Source organism: Halyomorpha halys, unplaced genomic scaffold (assembly GCF_000696795.3).
Source record: "Halyomorpha halys isolate HHAL.00 unplaced genomic scaffold, Hhal_1.1 Scaffold815.1, whole genome shotgun sequence".
NCBI lineage: Eukaryota > Metazoa > Arthropoda > Insecta > Hemiptera > Pentatomidae > Halyomorpha > Halyomorpha halys.
The window spans coordinates 567,927-586,375 of NW_027112549.1; the positions used below are offsets into that span (position 1 = coordinate 567,927).

Genomic DNA, 18,449 nt, shown 5'->3' on the forward strand with positions numbered 1-18,449 from the left:
ATTGTATCTTTTTATTTTTATTCCTATCATTGTATCTTATCATAGTTTCATTTTGTATCTTTTTAGCCCTGATGAAGCCCTGCAAAGTGGGGCGAAACGTTGGAAAATAAATAGTTGTAAACTATTTTTGTTTCACTTCTGACCGCAACCCTGACCATCTTCTTATATATCAATTTTTACGGTCAATTATATATACATATATACAAATTAATAATTAGTATAATTTTATTTTTTCATGAGAGTTATCTATGGATAAAATCTTAAAAACTTTACAAGGTCATTTAGTTTCCAGCAACTATATATTAGCTAATTGATTAATCACTATTATTGAATAAAACAATATCTTTAAGCTAATTCTTTTTGCTTTATTTTTAAGCCAATTACATTTGCTAACAAAAAGTTTTTCTTCTAATTTACCAGTGGTTATGGGTAGAGAAGAGTTATGGAAAGAACATCATAAAACTATTTAAACATTCATCATTTTAGCATTTAGAGGTGTTTTAATAATGTTCAACCCGTCCCCTAGAAGAAATAAAGATCTGAGTAATTTAACATAACTGATTTGTTTTATATATAATCTTTACATTCTCTTTAGAATGGTTATTATTGTTTAAATAAATAAATTCTAGGCTACCAAATTTTGTATTTCTTAATTGTTTAATATTTCTACATTGTACAATAATTCTTAATTCACAATTAACAAATATTGTTGTGATAAATGATAATAGAGAAGGTTGACTGTGATAAAAAGATTTAATTTTTAATTTAATGTGAAGAATTGACAAATTAGGGTAATGTGTGGACTAAAATAGTTGTTTTTTAAATGATGTGGTTCTAATAATGTATTAAGATTGTCATTGAGGATGGCTGAATTGGCTGAAACGTCAGAATTATAAAGAAACAAAAATTTTTTTGATACTAAAATATTTATTTATTTAAATAATAACTGATTTGCTTCAGCGTATTTACCTTCATTTTTGTCCCAGAAGAAGTACATTTTAGAAAAAACTGTACAGCCTTTTCTAGCAGATCTCTGCACTGAATATTTTCTAAATCTTCTTTAGATAAAATATATAAAATATAACCAATAGCTCTGAGTATGTTGGACTTCACCTAGAAAGTTGAATATAGAATTATGGCAATCAGTTTATTTGCTTTCAGCATTTCATTAAATATAATTAAACTGTACATGGGTACAAGTTTAACCAAAATCCTTAGAGCAGGTCTCAAGAAAATATTAAAAAAGCATAAAATTGATAATATAAAATGGAACTTTTGGGAATTAAATTTTAGCAAAAAAGTTGCTGTAACGTCCAAGGTATATACATATCTTAGATCCATTATTTCAGTTTCCACTCAACAATAACTTTTCTCAACACTCACACATACTTTGTAGAAAAATGATTATTTTCAACTGCAAATTATCAAGAGTTTATTTAATAGTAAAAAAAGAAGTAAAACTAAATAAAGATATATTTTATTCAAACAATGGGTGAAACAAAGGAAGATTGAATTTGTTGATGCTATAATAATTATTACATAGTCAAATGATTTCAAAAATAGGATTAGATGAGGAGGGGAATGGGCTCTGGTCGCTGAGCTCAGAGACCAGTGGGTGACCAAGACTTAATTAACTTAGTTAGTATTAATTGACTTAGTTAATCATGCTATAATATTTTGTCCGAATAACATTTTTTTTTTGTAAATATGGTTAATATATTTTTATAATTATGTTGACTCCTGATAATTTGAAATTAGGAGAACCAAGTCTAATGAGTTTTGTGCATGAGAGACTAGTCTACCTCCATTCACCCATAGCCAGTGACTGATCACTACCAGACCTGTCTCCAGGCCATTATAGTGCTCTATGACACTAGGTGGTCAGAAGGGAGACGCAAGTATTTTCAGTTACTAATAAAACTGGGAGACTATACTGTGACCTGTGACTTATCGTCTAATTTAATAGGCCACTAAGTCTTTAACATATTGCAAAATAAAAACTCCAAAACCCATTGTTGTAATAAAACCAGTTATCCTGATGCTATTCAGTTTCGATATTAGAATTACTAATTTATGAATTAATGAAGAAAGTGTTATAATTGTAGTAATAAGTTTGTTAACTTGCCAGTTCATCATCTTTCACAACAGTTAAGCATGTTGAAAGGAGTTTTCTCAAATTAAAATCATTTAAAAATTCTGTGGACCTAAAAAGAAAAATGTAGTTTTATGATACAGCCAAAAAATAAAGTTAATTTAAGGAATAGAATAAATAGATTTATTACTCATTATTAATAATTAAATCAACAAGATTTCCAAGTGCCCAGGCTGCCTTAATTCTAACCATGACATAAGAATCAAAAAGAGATTTTTCCAAAAGATCTCTAGCATCGTATAAAAATTGTTCCTGAATAAAAAATGAGATTTGATTAACTAAAATATTATTATAAAACTGATTAATATGGTTAATAATAAATAAAAATGACTACCTGAGTTAACTGAGGAAATAGTAAGAAAATGCCCAAAGTGTGAACAGCTGCAACTCTTACTTTTGGTTTTTCATGATTCACACAACCAAATATTAAAGTAATAATGAGAATTTGCTCTTCTTGCTTAAAAATAAAACCAACCTTCAATTTTTTTTTTCCCAAATCATAATAGAAAACAGATAAAATGAATCACCTTCAAACTGTTAAATATAATAGGTCCCATATTTGCTAAACAATCACAGGCTTCACAAGCTATCTGTTCAGGACTTTGTAATAAACTAATTAACGGACCTTCCATAAGTTTATTCCATACTTGTTTATTATAAATTTCTAGTTCAGCTGAAAGGAAAATGAGAAAAAATAAAGCAATGAAATATCTTATCTATTCTTATATTGTAATTTTCAATGTAAAAATAATTTGTAATAAAATTAGTACATATAGCCACATAGTGAAATCCTCTCAATAATTTATTACTGTTATCATAAAAACATACATAACCTTAAGGCAAATTGTACTGTGAACACAAACCTTATTTTAACTAAGAAAGCTGATTTAAAGAGGGGAATTAAAAAAAAAAAAGTACTGCAACAACCAATGAAGGGTGAGACAGAAGGTACTGAATAACAGTTGTGAAAGGAGGTGATTTGTTCATGATCTCATGCTCAACTACCAAGTCCCACCCCCAATTAAGGGATACTCACTTTTTAGCGGCTTGATGTGGCTCACTGATAAAGTATAGAATAAATAATTATGTGCTAGACCCAGATTCAAACCCAGGTCCAAGAATAGTAACACAGCATCTTATCTGACTGAACTTTATTTTTAAAAAATACAATTATAAATATTGAGGAGAGAAAAACTTTTTTTTTATTCTAAAAATTATTTTATACAATATTTCATATTTCTTTATTGGGGCCATTTTCGAGCTTCTGGAATGCAGTGGTTTATGCATTTCAGCACAGATAATTAACAAAAAATACAACTCTAAATGGATAATTAATCTAATTGTTCATAAAATATTTCTAATAAATCATCGCAACTCTAACACAAGAAACATTCTCTAAATATAACATATTTAATATAATATATGCACTTGAAAACTTTAAGATGGTGTATTTAACTATTACCTTTAACAGATCTAACTGATTCAGGATTACTTCACAAGGAAGCAGGCTCCTAGGGTAATAGGATTCCTATTTTTGCCTTTTAAGTCAAATTGAAGAGGTTAAAATTTTTTTCATTCATTAAAATTCTTGAGGATATGTTCAATGATTAATGAATAAAGCATTTTTTTTTCTTATCTCTCCAATGAAATAATAAATTTGTCAATATAAATTAAAACAATGTAATAAGGAGCAAATTGTGGTTTTAAAGAGTCTTATGATGTAGATGAAATATTTTAAGTAGTAATCCAGTATTCTATTTAGGTTTTCTAAAAGGTAGAATGGATTTATGAAATAATAAGAAGTAAACAAACATTATCAGACAGATGCCATACAATACAGCAAAAAGTCCAATAATTTAACATATTGAATTTTCATTAAATATAATAATAAAATAGCAAATGAATGAACTGAAGGCAAATGCATGAATTACTTCATAATATCAATATAAATCTATTCCAATATTAATAGTCATAAAATATTAGATATTCATGAAAATGATGAGAAACTATGCTTGTTTGTATCAATCACTGATGAAAATTTATGATGGCAACCATAGAGCAAAAGTAGATTTGGACTAAATAAGCAAATTGAAAAATAAAAAAGCATTTTAATACATATATATTTACATTTTACTTACATTTCCCTATTAATTGTTCAAGAAACTTATTTAAAGCAATTACTACATGCGTTTGTTCCTCAGAGCTAGCAGAGTTCAAGTTAGAAAAAAAAATGTTTTCGATGGACTGTAAATTGTCTTGGATAACAAAGAAGTGTTGTTTACACAAAGAGCACAGTATCTGCCAACAAACAATGCGTACCTTCTCTTTGCAGGATGAATTCTGGAAAATCATTTACAATGGGCTATTATTTAAAGTAACCATCAATTCAATCAGTCAGTATGTTATTGATTACACAGGTCGGCAAATCATTTTTTTTTCCAACTGCATAAGATATTTTTGCTAAATTGTGTGCTTTGAAGTATGCTGAATCCAAAATGAAATCCATTTCTCAATATAACATAGTTTTTTTTTTTACAATATATAACAATAATAATATAACAGTAATAAAAAAATCAATATTTCATTATTATGAACTAAAGAACTGTTTTTTTCATAACTGTTAGATTAAGGTTTATGAAAAGTGAAACTGAAAACCTTTTCAAGAAATATAAAAAGAATAGCCATAATAAAACAATGGAGAGTTATACCCACACTATGAAAAGGTGTCTTAACTGTAACACTATTTCTTTATTCTAAAATTTAAATCTAATAAAAGAAAAAGAGCAGACTAGCAATAAAAGTAAAAAAAGAATTTTGGCAACACAGATCTAATAAGACCTCTTGACTGCAGCCCCGTCGATATTCCTTTATCCTAATTGAAGTTGCCAGGATTAAAAAGAAGTTTTCAATAAAACAACATTGTTTATTTGAAGTTTGAATTTCTAATTAAAATAGAAGCACCTATTTCATTAGAGCGTGTTGGTGTTCAGTTGAAATTCCCCTTACCCAAACCTTTTAAGACAAACCATAGATATTGATGAGTCAAGGAATTTCGCACCTTTAAACTAATACAAACAATTAAAGCTATATGATTTATAACTTATTTACGGAGAAATAGTTTTGTATACCAGAAAATAACAATATGAAGAGATTAAAAATAAAAATTAAATCAGCTTACTTCCTTTTATATAAAAATACCTCAAGTAATGTTGTAGTTACTGATAGAATCCAATATGAGGTTGGTGAAACTTCAACTTCCTTAAAGCCTTTTAGAATTTCTTTCTGTTCTGAAATATTTGGCTCAATACATACAATTTCATATAAGCATTTCAATCCACCCTCGCATACATCAGGATCTGTTAAAAATTGAAGATAGTATTTAATTAATTGCATTATTTTTGTTTAATGTCATAAATTTGTATTATTGACTAATAGAAATAGAAAGATGGAAAAATATTTTACAACATATATGTAAATGAGATACCAAGCCAAAACTTTTGTACGCTCTAGATCAGCAGTAAAATATTTTCTTATATTCATAAATGCATCAATCAGGACCATAATAAACAACTATAATAAAAGTATTATACAATTCTTTTAAAAAACAAATTATATAAAAAATACGTATATAATTTACTATATATTAATCATAATTGTATTTTGAATTTCTTATAAATCAAGTTTAGAGTAGTGGACAATAACCTTTCTATGTTGATGTGTTTTAATCTAACATGATTTTTAAAAAATCTATTGTTAGTTTATAAATAAAAGTAAAGGCTGGTTAAACTCAAAATATAATGTAGGAGATTTATTGGTTCCCATCATACACAAATTCTAAATAACATCAAGCTTTTATTTCAAAACACTTACAATTGTCTGTAGGTTGTCAAGCATGTTTGACCATACAGGGTAGGCAGTTTGTAATAGGTTTCATCTACAAGTAATATCATAACTTTTTATTGACAACATTGAGTCTGATATATTTGGATAATGTAGAAAATAATTTTTGTGGAACCCCTATATTTTAATATTTACGTGGTTAGTAAAAGTTAATCTAGAATCTAAATGAATAACTAAGTCCATATCAATACCAATAGAAAAAGGAATTTCAATTCATTGACACAAAACTATCTCTTACAGATCTATGTTAAATAATGATGATGAATTCTGTTATAACTTGACTAGGTCCAATGTTCTACCTATAATAGTATTGAAGATATTTTAATAAAACAATAGAAAGATGTTTTGCTAATGGCTTAATTTTGTACAAGGAATATTCCACTTATAATAACTTTTAGTTATTAGTTTACCATCAACCATGTAATAATGTGAATAATAAATAAGTAATTAAGAAAACATGTTCAATATGATGACCAGTTTTATTAAAAGTAAATAAAAGAATTAGAACAATGCAAAAGCAGTAAGAATTATTTTTTTTTTTCTATCTGTGGTAATATATGAAATTAAAAAAAATTAAGATGCTATGTGCAAAAATATTAACACAAAATGTTATAACATTGCATTTGAATATTTCTCAACTTTCTTTGTTAGTACCTTTGTGCATTAAATATGGCTGTAAACTGCAGAAGATGTTGGAAAGCAGCGAAGGCCTAAGCCTATGATAAGGGCTAACTGAGATGAGAGTTGCTGTTGTATGCAGCAAAGGAGGAAGTGAAGTAGTAGTAGCTCCAGAAAGGCAGTTGCCGAGACAAGAATGGAGGCTTGTTATCAGTTCAGACAATGACTCAGAGAATGCCATAAATGATGTACTCGCACTGTTGACGAAGAAAGAAATTTAAACCATACTTAGACAAATGATAACATTTAATTATTCTACTTTAAATTATTTAACTGCTTATACCTCATGTTTAACTTAAACACTAAAATGACAATAAAGTGAAATATTCATGTTTTACAGTGAAATGAGACCATTTACGAAAAAAAGAAAGTTTAAGTTCAAGTATGATGGCATGTCAGGGAATATTATATTACACTATAAAATTTGAAAAAAAAAAGATAAAATATACGATATAATACATATCAAGAAGAAATTGATTGGAGGGTTGTGGTCAAGAAAGAGAACACATGGTAAGTGAACCAGTTCTTTTAATGAGGTAACATTTTAGCTTAAGTTACAGAAGTTTGTGAACAAGTCAATGACTTGCTGCTCAGCATTTGGACAAAGAATGGTACCTCCAAACTCATCACCCTGATGGAGGTCTACAGCATAGTCTGAAATGTTGGCACAAATTAAAGTAACCTTACACTTACTATTATTATTATTATGTTACCAGCTGCATAAGTACTTTATATATATATATTTAGGTTTATACCATATTTTTTTTCTATTTATTTATTGCAATTTAGAACTGTATTTACATAAAAACACATTAAGTAAATTTGATGTAATATAAAAATGGACTGAAACAGGCATGTAGAGAAACTACCCAGTGGTAGCACTCTAATACCATAGTTAAAATTTATTTTCATGTTCATATTTACTGACTATCTCCTCCAAGGAATACAGTAAGTTTCTCCATTGTTATTCAGTTTTCCAATTCTAAAGTTATATACAAAATTTATTAATAAACTAATAATCTAGGGGTAATGAGATTATGATATAACATACACTGGCTATTCATTAACTAATAATGAAGCCAGTCTTAAGTCAGTAGCAATAAAAAACAAATAAATATAGGTATTTCATTATTATTAAGATGATATAGTGATTTAGAATCTGTACGTGGAGATATTTAAGGAATAGTCAGAACTTACTCCAGTCTAGCATTAAGGAAATTACAAATAAACATATTTCCTTAAGTTAATTTAAGGCTTTATTCCAAAAGAATCTTATCATAATTTTCATGTTTTCTTCAATACAAATTCTAAGATAATTCAAAATTTACATTTTTAATGGTTTTAAATAACATACAACGATGTTATCACATTTAACAAATCAAGTTACATAGAGAGAAATATGAAACACTAAACTGACCCCAACTCCTCACTTGAAAGTTTAAAATTTGAAATTGAATATAGTAGCAGTTTTAACTTTTGATTACCTATGTTGTGCCAGAGCAAGTACTGGTTTGGAATGATGTAGTAATGCTGCAATCGCGGCTAATATACCAATCTTCACTTTTATTACACTTTCCTTACGTAGACAAAGAATTAGAATACTGAGTAGAGGATGATAATAACCATATAGTTGCTTCCATTTCAAAATCTAAATCAAATATATGATTCTTTTCATTCAACCCTTTAATGAATAATTTATTATGGAAATAGATGATGTATTAAAAACTAAAATTAGAGAAGAACATTGTATAAGAAATAATTATTTATTCTTGCAATTACTAATTTTCATTGGAAGTAAGAATATGACAAATAAAATAATGTGAAACAAATGTAAACAGATCACAATGTGTAAAAAAAATTATCATAATCTTTGGTTTGATAATGTTAAAGTAGACAGTACTAAGGGTAAATTATGCAATTAATAATAAATATAATTTGTTTTAACCTTTTCCCTCTAATTCAAGGACTATCAACACGAGACTTACTAGTTAATGTTTACGAAGGAGCTGGAATATGGACCTCTTAAATTGATTTTTAAATTTTAATTTTAATGGAGAGGTATCATTGGATGACTTTAACCTTCATGCCTTCATGACATTGCTTTTTTTTCTGTACATCTTATTCACTGGTTGTAAAAATGACATTTACAGTTGTGAATAAAATAAATAAAGTAAAAAAAGAAATTTTTTTCTCAATTTTACAAATCAATTATTTTGCCATATTTTAAGTTATAACAATAGTATGTGTTATTGTTAATACAGGAGAAATGCTATAGTTAATCCATTGTTGAAACTTTTTAAAAATATTCTGTATGTTGATAAATTTTTTAATGAAATTTTTATTTATAAAGACGACTTGAAAATGGACACATTAGGTTTAAAATATTGTCAGATACTTTAAATAAGTCATAAGAAATTTAAAGGATTGCATTTATTCTTCCTAAAATTTTATATCATACTAAATTTATAAAATATTTTAGATTTTTAGGAGAGAAAAAACAAAAGATTTTAGGCTCCGGGTATTTGATTAAGTTAATTTAAAAGGGCTTACATTTGCCAATCGAATTACTAAGTTAAAGGTAGCATGACGTGTCTTAGCTTGCTCTTTGGCAATGTTAACAACTTTTCCACCTTCACCATCACTTAAATCTGAATCACTTGTTAAGCCCCCAACTTGATAAACTTCCAAACTGCAGGCAGCCTGAATTTCCAAATCTTCATCTGATTTTTCATTCCAACTTATACGTTTCACCTTAGTTTTATGTTTTTTTTTATTAGCAGAGACATCCTATAAATAAAATATACAGTAAAACTATACAAAAATTAACACATACAGTAATTGCAATTCTCATAAAAACATAAATCATACAGTGTCATATTTTGTACAATCTCGAGCTAAAGATGTAGATGGAAACACAAGCATTTTTGTTGAAGTTTCATAGCAGTTTAGTCCAAGAGTAGTAGATACTAACACTACATTCATTATATCATTTAATTTGTCTAACAACCATTTAGTGTTTCCTTTTGGGCATAAGGAATCTAGTGTTTCTACCACTATCCTCAACAACTAGAAAATAATACATACTTATAAAAAAATTTATGTAATTATAAAAATATTTCTTTATAAACATGTGATTACAAACATACAACAAAATAAATAGATGATTGACCTTTGCATGAATGAGATCATCAGTAAACTGGGCTAGAACAATATTAAGTAGTTCACTAATTACACGAATTCTATCTTCCTTGAACACAGTCTTTGCTAATGACTGTAGACAAAATACCCTCCACATTTTAACATCATTAGGTTGCATGACATTAGTGAGCAATTCAAGTTTTTCATAAAGAATAGGAACCATAGCATCACCATTCTGAAAAGAACAGGAAAATTAAACTCTTTTACAGAATTATAAAATACATTAATAATCAGTATTATAACATAATAATCAGTATTATAACATAATATTCAGTACTTTCTTTAACCAAGCGAGGACCCATATAGTATTGTAAGATGTAGGGCACCCCAGATAATCAATTTTCTGAACAACTTTAGGTTTTAAATTGAAATAAATGGCATAACAGTTAAAATCATTGTTTTATTTGATATTTGAAACGTAACAAACATTCAAATCAATAAATATTAAACATTTAAAAAAATTACTTTTCCTAATTTGTGATCAGCAAAATAATGAATTACTTCTTCAAAGTTTATTTATTTAAATACATTATTTTCTATTAACATCAGTAATAAACTTCTCAATCCATATATATGCAAATGTACTTCCCATTTTTTCTTGTCTTTTTAATTTATCAATCGCTGAAGTTAGGGTGCCCAATGGATCACAGAGCCCTGGACCATGGAGTAAAGGTGGTTTACAATATTTTTAACAATAGAACAACACTTTCGATGAAAAAAAGTCTAAATAAAATAAAATGACAAAAAAGTTTCTGCAGAGGAAAATCCACGTAAAATATAAGATGCATCTCTAATACTCTTCAGTTAATTTTTTTTGTTTGTCAGAGACAGTCTTGCATTTCTGATTTCAGGTAACAGTTGTCCTCTTACTTAGCAAATAAACTTTTTACAACCTAGTCCTACTGTTTTTTTGTTTAAAGTTGTCAGCAGTTTTAATATTTTTTAACAACAGCAAGCAACAATATTCACAGTGGAATGAAAGTGACAGTTAAATTGTTTTGTAAGTCTCAAAGTGATTTAATACAAATTCTTAATGTTATAGTATGCAAAGAATCATTCTTTTAAGTTAAATTCTTTAGATTATCAGTTCTTTTTTTTAAGAATGTTCTATTATAAAATATCAATATTATTATTATACTCGAATCTGAAAACTTTAGAATAAAATTAAGGGAAATATGTTGTTCAACATTTCAAGTTAATAATGGATTTCTATTCAACCCATTTTCAAACTAAGGATTTTGTATTTCGTAATAATACAAAATGCCAGCTTATAAGCCCCAACATACCAAAACGTATTAGTAACTAGTTTGTGTGTAAATAATTACTGTTCTAAGTAGGATTATAGTTGTTGACTCTAATAGCATTCTAGAAGGATAAAAACAAATAGTTTAATAGAGAAATGAAGAAATAATTAAATGGTAGTAAATAAATGTTTATATATCCTAAATGACAAAATGGTGGGTAAATGTATTTATATAAATGATGGTTGAATGGAGAACACTGATTTGGTACATCTCAGAAACATCAAAATATTTCTAATACAATTACGGATTTCAAATGAAATAGTGAATTAAAGTTTTGGTTCTTTGGACATCAGAAGCATTGTCTCTATTTCGAAAGTTTACCCCAAAGTAATGCAATAATGATATAAAATTAAATAAATAAATAATAATTGTATAAAAAATAATAAATTTTAAAACTTCTTTGACCTCTGAGAAGAAGGGAGAATGAGTTTTGATAATGCCATTCAAAACCTGAAGTATATCTAAGAATGCAATGTCTGAAGACTGAAGAGCAGCATCATTGATCCACTTTAGAATGGAAATTAAACTCTCTTTACCAAAAATAATTTTGTGTTTTTTAAGCAAATTAAGCAAAAGATTACAAGATTTTGCAACTAAAAGAGAATTATTCCCAGGAATACTCGTGCAGCATATAACTACTTGTCTTTCCAAAACCTGAAATCACAAAAGCAAATTATATTATAACCATCCTAATGAAAAAAACTCAATTTAAAATCCATTATATAAATATAGCCAATAAATATAAATCAAAATCCAATCCTGCTTATTATTTTGAATTTTAAATTATTTCCTATAATTATAATACAATTTTAGACCCAATCAAATACATTTTTAATTAACCATTATACATAAATCCTACAGGCTCAGTAATTTTTGAAATGGAGTCAATCCACTATCTATATTATGACCTTCATAGCTACTAGAGCATAAAACTAAAAAACATGATGAAAGTTTATATTAAATACAATTTGAACACAGGCATTAACAAATCTGAATTTATAAAAGTTTCTAAGTTTATATTAAACAAAAATTGATATAAAATTATATTAAGAATAACCATACTAAGCATAATTAGAACAAAATATGCTTCTTTTAAAAAATAAAATTGATATCTTCATTTATTGTAGCACATGATACCAGATGGACCATTGTTACAATAAAAGAGAATTTAACAGATTAAAATCATTATTATCCACTATAATGTTAATTGATAAATTCATAACTAAGGAATTGGTAATGAATTTTAAGTCGAGGATATGAGGTGATGGTAATTGTTCTAGCTGTTGGAATCACTAACATAAAGTAAACTATAAATTCAATAATTCAATGATCCGTCATTGAATAGTATTGGATCAAACATTCCGAAGCTCTTCAATAGTTTTCTTATCAGTGTTACCCAATTATATTATAAACTCAAACAGTTGTTGGTTTCTAGCTGCAGTTATTTTAAATAACATTGTTTCATGAAGCGAGTACAACTCATGTTAAGAATTTTTAGTAACCAGGACAAATTTTGCTTTAAAACATGATATCCCACAGGAATGGGGGGCTACTTCTAGTCTTAACATAAAGTGTGGGGTGTTTTGTTGCAAATACAGTAGTTGCTTGTATATTTTCCAATTCCTCTATGTGCTAAATGGCCCAAATAGGTGCAGCGTATAGGATACAACTCAACATAATCGACTCGTAAAGCTTCTGCCTGGCATCCCCCAAAAACCCAGAGATTATTTTTGCCTTCCCACAGGTACATAGTAATGCTCTGATGCTTGAGTTGCTTTTTGATACTATTTGCTTCATTGCACGGTTAAAGAGTCCTGATGAACTAAAAGCTATACCAAGGTATTTATATTCAGGTATTTCTTCAACAATACTCCCCTTGAAATATACCCTGTTGCCTCTTTTAGGTCTACCCCTATAAGTTTTTAATAATTTATTTATTTATTTATTTTTTTTTTATGTTAACGGTCAAGGAATTTAATTTGCAGTATTTATTTAAAATATTTAGTTTTGATTGGACATCGGTTATCGAATCTCCAATCAAGACCAAATAATCTGCGTAAATAAGGGTTATAATTTATTCATATGGCAATATCCTCATTCCATGTGCCCCATTTCTTTGAAAAAAGGTATCTATATCCGTGATGAATAAGGAGAATAATAAGGGGCTTAATATATCTCACAGGAGAATACCCTCAGTAATTGGGTCACTCAAATGGTTCCTACATTTTACCTGCATGGTTGCATTATTGTATAAATCTTCGGGCATTCTAATGAATTTGCCACTAATTCCCTTGAAGAAAAGTTTGCTCCAGAGTTTAGAATGCGAGAATGAAGCGAATGCTCTTTGAAAATCTACAAAGTAAACTACAAAATAAAAATATATTATAATTATAATATATTTGATGTTATACGATCAGGATTTGCATTATAGTTGTTACTACTATCTGTGCAGGCTCAACAAACTTGCACAACAGATATATCACCTGGAATCTCCGCTTATGAGAAAACAAAATGACATCAAAAAAATATTAGTTCGATACTAATATTTCAGCCATCAGTACCAGATCAGGTCGAACAGTAATTAGAATTAGGAAAAATAAAAATTCAATAAATTACGTTATTACTGGAGACTTCATTACTCATATATACCAATACCTATCTAAGCTCAGACAGATAAGGATTAAAGGTGAATTCTGTTAACAATATACAGGTAGAAATTCAGTTAAGGGTCTTGGCTATCAAATGTTGTTATATACTTATTAGTTATAATTGAATTATAAATAATAATTATATATGATATAATAATAACTATAATTAGGAAGCTAAGCTATCTTCTGGTCTACCAAACTCGGAATTTACAATATCCTAAGGAAGGATGTGATAACCAGTAATTCCTAACCTAGGACACAAAGAGAACAATAACTATTGATACTGGGCGTTGATGACCTCAGAGTTTTACGCCCTAAAGCCCCAGACAACAACAACAACTATTGATACTGAGAAAATTCCAATTTTGTGTTTTTCGAGTTATATTTATCAAACCTATTTGTTTTATCTTTTTTTTATCTGTCTAAAGGGCCAAGTGTCCTGGTTATTACAAAGGGGATCACCCTTCATTGTAATAACCATGTTACTTCAGTAAAACATCAGGCATAAACCAAAGAGTGTCTCGCAATTAGAGTAGTGTCCTCCTTTTCAGAAAAATAAATTGTGAGACAATCAATATGAGATCCATGTATTCAAAAATCCATAATTGTTAAAAGAAGCAGCCATCATAGAGAAAACTTACAGATCAAGTTACAAGAGGCCAAGTTACATCACAACAGATAAAAAAGTTTAGAAGGATCTTTCATTTCAAAGGTGATGAAAAGATGATGTATAGCTGATTGTATAAATTTAATTTATTGTTATAGATTATTTGGGAATCTGTCAATTAGACAAATTACCAGAGATAGTTAGAATTTAGTATTTTATACATTTCCACAATATTATCCTAAACACGTAGAATTGTAAACATAGTATATAAATACAAATATGTGGCTATAACAATCCAGAGGGCTTCAATAGAAAGATAATGCAATTCCAGCTAAACCATCTTGTCTTCAATCACAAATAAATTTAAAAACATTTTTAATGAAATGGTCCTAATTAGGTTTGAATAAAATACAATAAACTCTTGTAATTATTAGGAATGAATTGTGATTTGTATCCTTTCTTTAAAATTTCATTTTTATATCATATTTTTAAACATTCAGTCATCTTTCTCTTTTCCTAAATCTGAGTAAAAAGTTAAAAAAAATATAAAATAAAGAGTTCTCATTTTTCTTGATGAATTGTAGATATTTTTGTTATCTCTAATAAATGTAGATCATTCTTATAAAGTTTAATTGTTGCAACATATCTATTGTGCCCCTTGAAGTTAAGGGCGTTTTTATTATGTAAAAAGGTGAAATCTAGAAGTATCAAAAAAATGTAAAATAACTTCTAAATGATAAATCTATCAATGGACATTTTATTTAAAATTTGTGTTCCATCTGAACTGTACTATTGATTCCCAGTTCAGCCAAAACAAATAGAAGCAAGTTATATACTTTGGTCCTTCAACCCATCACAAAATAATACAATGACAGCAGAAAAAATAAAATAAAAACAGAAGACTTCAATAGACTCCCTTATCTATGACAGAAGTTGTGATATAGTTTAAGTATTTCAAAAATGAATTTATATCATACCTCGCCATCAATTTTATTAATTTCATTGTTATGAAATGCATTGAGGTCATCTAAAAGAACATTAATTTCATGGAAATTTAAATCTACTCGGCTTAATGATTCATTTAGATATAAAATTTGTTCATTAAAACTACGAATCCCTGACATATCAACTACGATTCATTAACGGAAAATATTACGGAAAAAAAGTTAGGTAAAACTGCTTAAACAATATAACATAATGAAATAGTAATCACAGAATAAGCTAAAACACTTCAATTCTACTTTTACTGTTATCCATTGTGAAGATTAAAAATATTTCGCTAATTTCAAAGAGCACCACTGTTATACAACAGAGAGATAATGTTTATTAAGTATAAGAAAAGAATTTACTCCGCTGTGAACCAATTTCATAAGGCTGTAAATAGATCTAAGGATTTTTTTGTCGCTAATTTTAGGAGACTCATGGTATCAAACATCGAGAAGACTCATATTTCTGATCTGTCAGTAAAATCTGGTGTCGTGTGGTCTTATACAACTTGTTTTCGTAGCTTTTGAAATATGATTATCTTATGATGAGATGGTCGAGGGTGCTGTCAGCATAGATAGCAAAATAAGTGAAAACTTATTTATTTATGCAGACGTTTCGACCTGAATTTTAGGCCTTCATCAGAGTGAGGCTTAGGCGAAGATTCCATCTAAAGTGCTATCTATCAACGGTCAACTATTAACACCTCATTTTCAATTATCTTATTTTTTTACGCCAAGAAAAATACATGAAAAGCTGAGAATGATTTTTAATATTTTTGAATAATTGACAATCAACCCTCCAGAAGTTGTTTGAGGGCTGATTTAATGATTAGACGTCTCGAAACTAATGTGACCTGAAAGGAAAGCAATCTTTTTTTGGTGTCGTTATAATCCACAACAATACAACATATGGTCGACAGAACAATAAGTAAGTGCCATTTGTTTATTATACCTTCCTAAATAAAGACAATATTTTTGATCAAAACTTTTCTTAATTTCGAATTGTACCAAAAATCAAAATAAAAATTCTATATTCTTCTAGTTCTTTAAAGTGATCATCGAGAAAAATGAAAAAAGATTCTGATGGACCGAATAATCTTTTTCAGCATTCTTGTTACAGGAAGCAAGTAAATGAGACTTCCATTATTCATTTTGTTTAATAAAAACAACGTTAAATCAGAGTCGATGGAATGCCGCGATGATCTAAGGGGTACAATATTTAAAAACCAATAATTTCTGTATATAACAGTATTCTGTCGATGTATGTAGTAGGTTGAGGCAACAATCAGGGTGGTGAAGTGCATTAACATGAAAAGGCCTCAAACAATAAGTATAGAGTAAGGATTGGTTAGTTGGAAAAAAGGTGAATTGACAAGAGAAATGGACGTGGTGCAGGGTCAACTACAAACCATTTACGATAGGCGAGTTTTAAGGGTATTCGCCTTTAAAACCCGCAGGATTGAATCTACACTCCGCGCTCGTGTAGCATCTCCACCATTGTTCTTTGTCTAGTTGTAACTGAGAGCTGTTAGGAGGTTAAAGGTGTTTGTTGGTGCTTTTTATAATAACTTTTATATTTAATCTTATTTATTTATATTTAATTTCCTTTCATTTTCTTTTTTTGTAATAAAAATAATACAATCCAAGTGCAATGGTTGAAACCACTAGTACGTCCGCCATCCTTGCCTCTCTGAATAACACTGATATGTGGATGGCCCACTCTTTGTTTACCGAGCATTTGTACAAGCCATCGATTCGTGGCGAGCGGCCAACATGTGGATCCACCTTTAAGGTATTCGCTTACGGTTGTATAGAGAATGACAAGTCCTGAAGGTATTAGCTTCAGGTTCTTGCAGAAAAGGTTTTTGATCTAACAAAAGTATTCGCTAACAGTCGAGAGGGTAGCAAGTTCTATAGATATTCGCTATAGATTCTTGCGAAAGGAAAGAGGTGGGTATTCGCCCTAAGTTACGCTCTGAAAGATAGAGGGTAGTGGAGAGGTCCAGATGAGATAGTGTGAAATTATACAGCGAACATTTCTAACAATTGTGGTGAATAATCTGACCCACTAGTATGTTTCTTACTTAATGTCTTCCAAGAGGTGATTGATTTCTCTGGGTTTTAACAAAGAAGAGAGACGGCAGTTGGTTTGACTTATAGTGGTTTACATCTCAGTCGCTAGTTCGCTCCCGGTTGGGCCGTTTAGGTTCTTGCCCGTGTTTCAGCTTTGATGGTTGGTGCTTCTAGTTTCTAACTCCTCATAATTTATTCAGTGACCAGCAGATAGTAGCAGTGTCGCTACAATCCTATCTGTTTACTTCTTTCTGTTCAATAACTCTTATCCCTTACTAGATAGGCATTGTTCAAGGCATTCTGTTACTTCATCTTAGCACCTTCTGAAGTGTTATTCTAACATTGTGTAATCTTAGTTATATCATTTTTAATACACAGTTACAAAAATAGTATCTAATGTATCGTACCTTTATGCCAAGAAACTTTATCACCAGCGATTAAGCTTTAAAAAGTAATTCAAAATTAATTTATTCGTAGAAGATCGTTGAGCCAACAGATTCTATCAGTGGAGAAGGTTATTCTCTCTTATCTTGGAAAATTGTATTAGTCTTATTCTCAGATCTAGACAGAGTTTCATTTCTGTGGTGGTCTCAGGAAATGAAGTTACCATAGCATGCAGTTAATTTCTAACAACTATTTATAATATTTTTGGAAAAGTCTGAAGGATGACCTCAGTCTACTGTACTATCTTAGCAATACACCCAATAAAATAATATCAAAACTTTTTTTGGAAGATTATTGATTGACCGTGTGTGAAGATGAAAGGAATATGGTCCGGGTGCGGCCAAGAAAAACTCAAATAGTAGAAATATACTAATTTAATGAGCCAACGTTTCGCCCCACGTTGCAGGGCTTCTTCAGGGCTATTTTGACGGCAGTCAAAACTAAAAAAAAAAAATGATT

The 18,449-nt window shown here is 28.9% G+C and overlaps 1 protein-coding gene across 2 annotated transcripts in view; it reads right to left on the minus strand.

Annotated features, from left to right (window-relative positions):
• LOC106686400 (HEAT repeat-containing protein 6) overlaps positions 1-15,735 on the minus strand; it is a 17,963-nt gene extending 2,228 nt beyond the window's left edge. The window contains exons 1-14 of one of the 2 annotated variants that reach the window (XM_014429690.2): positions 15,465-15,735; positions 11,638-11,886; positions 9,900-10,103; positions 9,599-9,796; positions 9,281-9,517; positions 8,215-8,378; positions 6,707-6,927; positions 5,351-5,508; positions 4,291-4,492; positions 2,680-2,825; positions 2,487-2,627; positions 2,283-2,404; positions 2,126-2,204; positions 970-1,113 (exon numbers count right to left, since the gene is read on the minus strand). In XM_014429690.2, the coding sequence (XP_014285176.1) occupies positions 970-1,113; positions 2,126-2,204; positions 2,283-2,404; positions 2,487-2,627; positions 2,680-2,825; positions 4,291-4,492; positions 5,351-5,508; positions 6,707-6,927; positions 8,215-8,378; positions 9,281-9,517; positions 9,599-9,796; positions 9,900-10,103; positions 11,638-11,886; positions 15,465-15,611 (2,412 nt within the window). In that variant the 5' untranslated portion in view covers positions 15,612-15,735. The remainder of the gene's footprint in view (positions 1-969; positions 1,114-2,125; positions 2,205-2,282; positions 2,405-2,486; positions 2,628-2,679; positions 2,826-4,290; positions 4,493-5,350; positions 5,509-6,706; positions 6,928-8,214; positions 8,379-9,280; positions 9,518-9,598; positions 9,797-9,899; positions 10,104-11,637; positions 11,887-15,464) is intronic. The other variant, XM_014429691.2, reaches the window with a different exon arrangement.
• Positions 15,736-18,449: the final 2,714 nt, after the last annotated feature.